Here is a 2,206-nt window from a genome sequence, read left to right as displayed (position 1 = left end):
GAAGAAAGTTAGAGATGGGAAAAATTGCTCTTTTTTAACATATTGGAAGAAAGTTAGAGATGGAAAAATTGCTCCACATATTGGAAAATCTAACTCCTCATCGAAATGCCGAGAAAGCTTGTGCGGATCATGAACCAACAATCACACATTGCACAACATATTGAGAAATTCACATCTCAGAAGCATAGTTGAAAATAGACTTCGCTTGAGAACTTCAATTGAGGCAACGAGATGGCTTGCATTCAAGGATGTTCTTTTAGAGGTGATGATGAGTCAATAACATCAACAAATCGTGGAAACTTTTTAGAGTTATTGAGTATTATTGCCTCTTTTAATGATGAAGTAACAAAAGTACTTCATAAAGCTCCACGAAATGCAACATATACATCACCACAACACAAAAACAAATTTTGCAAGTGTTGGCAACTAAAGTAAAAAGTGCTATTCCGTGATGAAATTGGTGATGCAAAATTTTGTATCATTGTTGATGAAGCTCGAGATGAATCAAAGAAGGAACAAATGTCAATTGTCTTGAGATTTGTTGATAGAGATGGCTTTATACAAGAGCGATTCTTTGGAGTTGTTCATGTTAAGGATACTATTGCATCAACATTGAAAGAATGTATCTTTTCTATCTTATCTCGTCATAATCTTGATGTTCAAAATATTCGAGGACAAGGTTATGATGGTGCAAGTAACATGCGTGGAGAATGGAATGGATTGAAAGCTTTAATCTTGGATAAATGTCCTTATGCTTATTATGTTCATTGTTTTGCACATCGATTGCAATTGGCATTGGTAGCTTCGTCAAAGGAAGTCATCCCTGTCCATCACTTTTTCACAAAGTTGAACTCCATTATTAATGTTGTTGGGGCTTCATGTAAGCGCAATGACCAGTTGAAAGCTGCTCATGCCTCAAATATTGCTCATTTGCTTAGTATTGATGAGCTTGAAAGTGGGAGGGGTCTTAACCAAATTGGTTCTTTACAAAGGCCAGGTGATACTCGTTGGAGTTCTCATTTGAAATCCATATCAAGTTTGATGAGAATGTTTAGTGCACATGTGAAGTTTTACTTAATATTATTGAAGATGGAACACACCTACTCACCGTGGAGATGCCGATGCAGCTTATGAGGTAATGACTTCTTTTGAATTTGTATTCATTATGCACTCATGAGAAAAGTTCTAGAGATTTCTAATATCTTTGTCAAGCTTTGCAACTCCAACTCAAGATATATTGAATGCAATGCATCTGTGACATCTACTAAATTGCTTATTCAAAAATTAAGAGATAGTGGATGGGATGAATTAGTTTCAAGTGTGAAGTCTTTTTGTGAAAATGTCAATATAACTGTGCCAGATTTTGATGCTCAATATATTGTAAGAAGAGGAAGGGCAGGCATCAACAAGATGAATTAACAATTGGACATCATTACAAAGTTGATATTTTTAATGCGGCGATTGATTCTCAGTTGCAAGAGTTGAACAATAGGTTTGATGATAAAGCAATGGAGTTAATTATTCTTAGTTCATCTCTTGATCCAAAAGAAATGCGTATATCATTCAGAATTGATGACATTTGCAAGTTGGTAGAGAAGTTTTACCCACAAGACTTTGCAGATTATGAGATTTTGCAATTAAGAGTGCAACTTGAACATTTTGAACATGTGCAACAACTTCCTGATTTTAGAACACTAGAAAGTATTTCTGATCTCTGCCGATGGTTGGTGAAAACTAGAAAGTTGGACATATATCCTCTTGTTTTCAGAATAGTAACTCTCATTCTCACGCTTCCCGTATCTACAGCTACTACAGAACGGTCTTTTTCTGCCATGAAAATTGTCAAGACCACACTTTGTAACAAGATGGGTGATCAATTTCTTAATGATTGTTTGTTAGTGTACATTGAAAATGAAATTGCAAAACAATTTAGTATAGATTCAATTATAGATGATTTTCGTGATATGCAAGAGAGACGTTCTAAATTTTAATATATTTGTAAATTGTAATATAACAATCTATTTTGGCCCCCCCATTCATAGAAACCTGGCTCCGTCCCTGAAAGAGAGGATTGCCAACACAGCCTACTCCACTATTCTCCTTAGAACTTCTAGGAGGATTGCACTATCTCCAGTACAATAACTAGTCGTCCACGCTGTGAACACAAAGCCAGCCATGAACACCAACAGGTTTTTCAACTCCATAA

The 2,206-nt window shown here is 35.6% G+C and overlaps 1 protein-coding gene across 1 annotated transcript; it reads left to right on the top strand.

The window, feature by feature from the left end:
• Positions 1 to 519: 519 nt before the first annotated feature.
• On the top strand, positions 520 to 1,991 carry LOC116020242 (SCAN domain-containing protein 3-like). Its single transcript, XM_031260725.1, has 4 exons — positions 520 to 997; positions 1,090 to 1,135; positions 1,290 to 1,380; positions 1,473 to 1,991. The coding sequence occupies exons 1-4, from the start codon at positions 520 to 522 to the stop codon at positions 1,989 to 1,991; spliced, it is 1,134 nt and encodes a 377-aa protein (XP_031116585.1).
• Positions 1,992 to 2,206: the final 215 nt, after the last annotated feature.

The sequence above is a fragment of the Ipomoea triloba genome, chromosome 5, assembly GCF_003576645.1.
Source record: "Ipomoea triloba cultivar NCNSP0323 chromosome 5, ASM357664v1".
NCBI lineage: Eukaryota > Viridiplantae > Streptophyta > Magnoliopsida > Solanales > Convolvulaceae > Ipomoea > Ipomoea triloba.
The sequence above is the reverse complement of the archived record's forward strand: the minus strand, read 5'-3'. Positions and strand labels throughout refer to the sequence as shown.

Coding starts and splice junctions, on each gene's coding strand:
- LOC116020242 (XM_031260725.1), top strand. CDS start 520: ATGTCAATTGTCTTGAGATTTGTTGATAGAGATGGCTTTATACAAGAG. Junction 1,136..1,289: donor ATGCCGATGCAGCTTATGAG/GTAATGACTTCT, acceptor TCAAAAATTAAG/AGATAGTGGATGGGATGAAT. Junction 1,381..1,472: donor ATTTTGATGCTCAATATATT/GTAAGAAGAGGA, acceptor ATTGATTCTCAG/TTGCAAGAGTTGAACAATAG.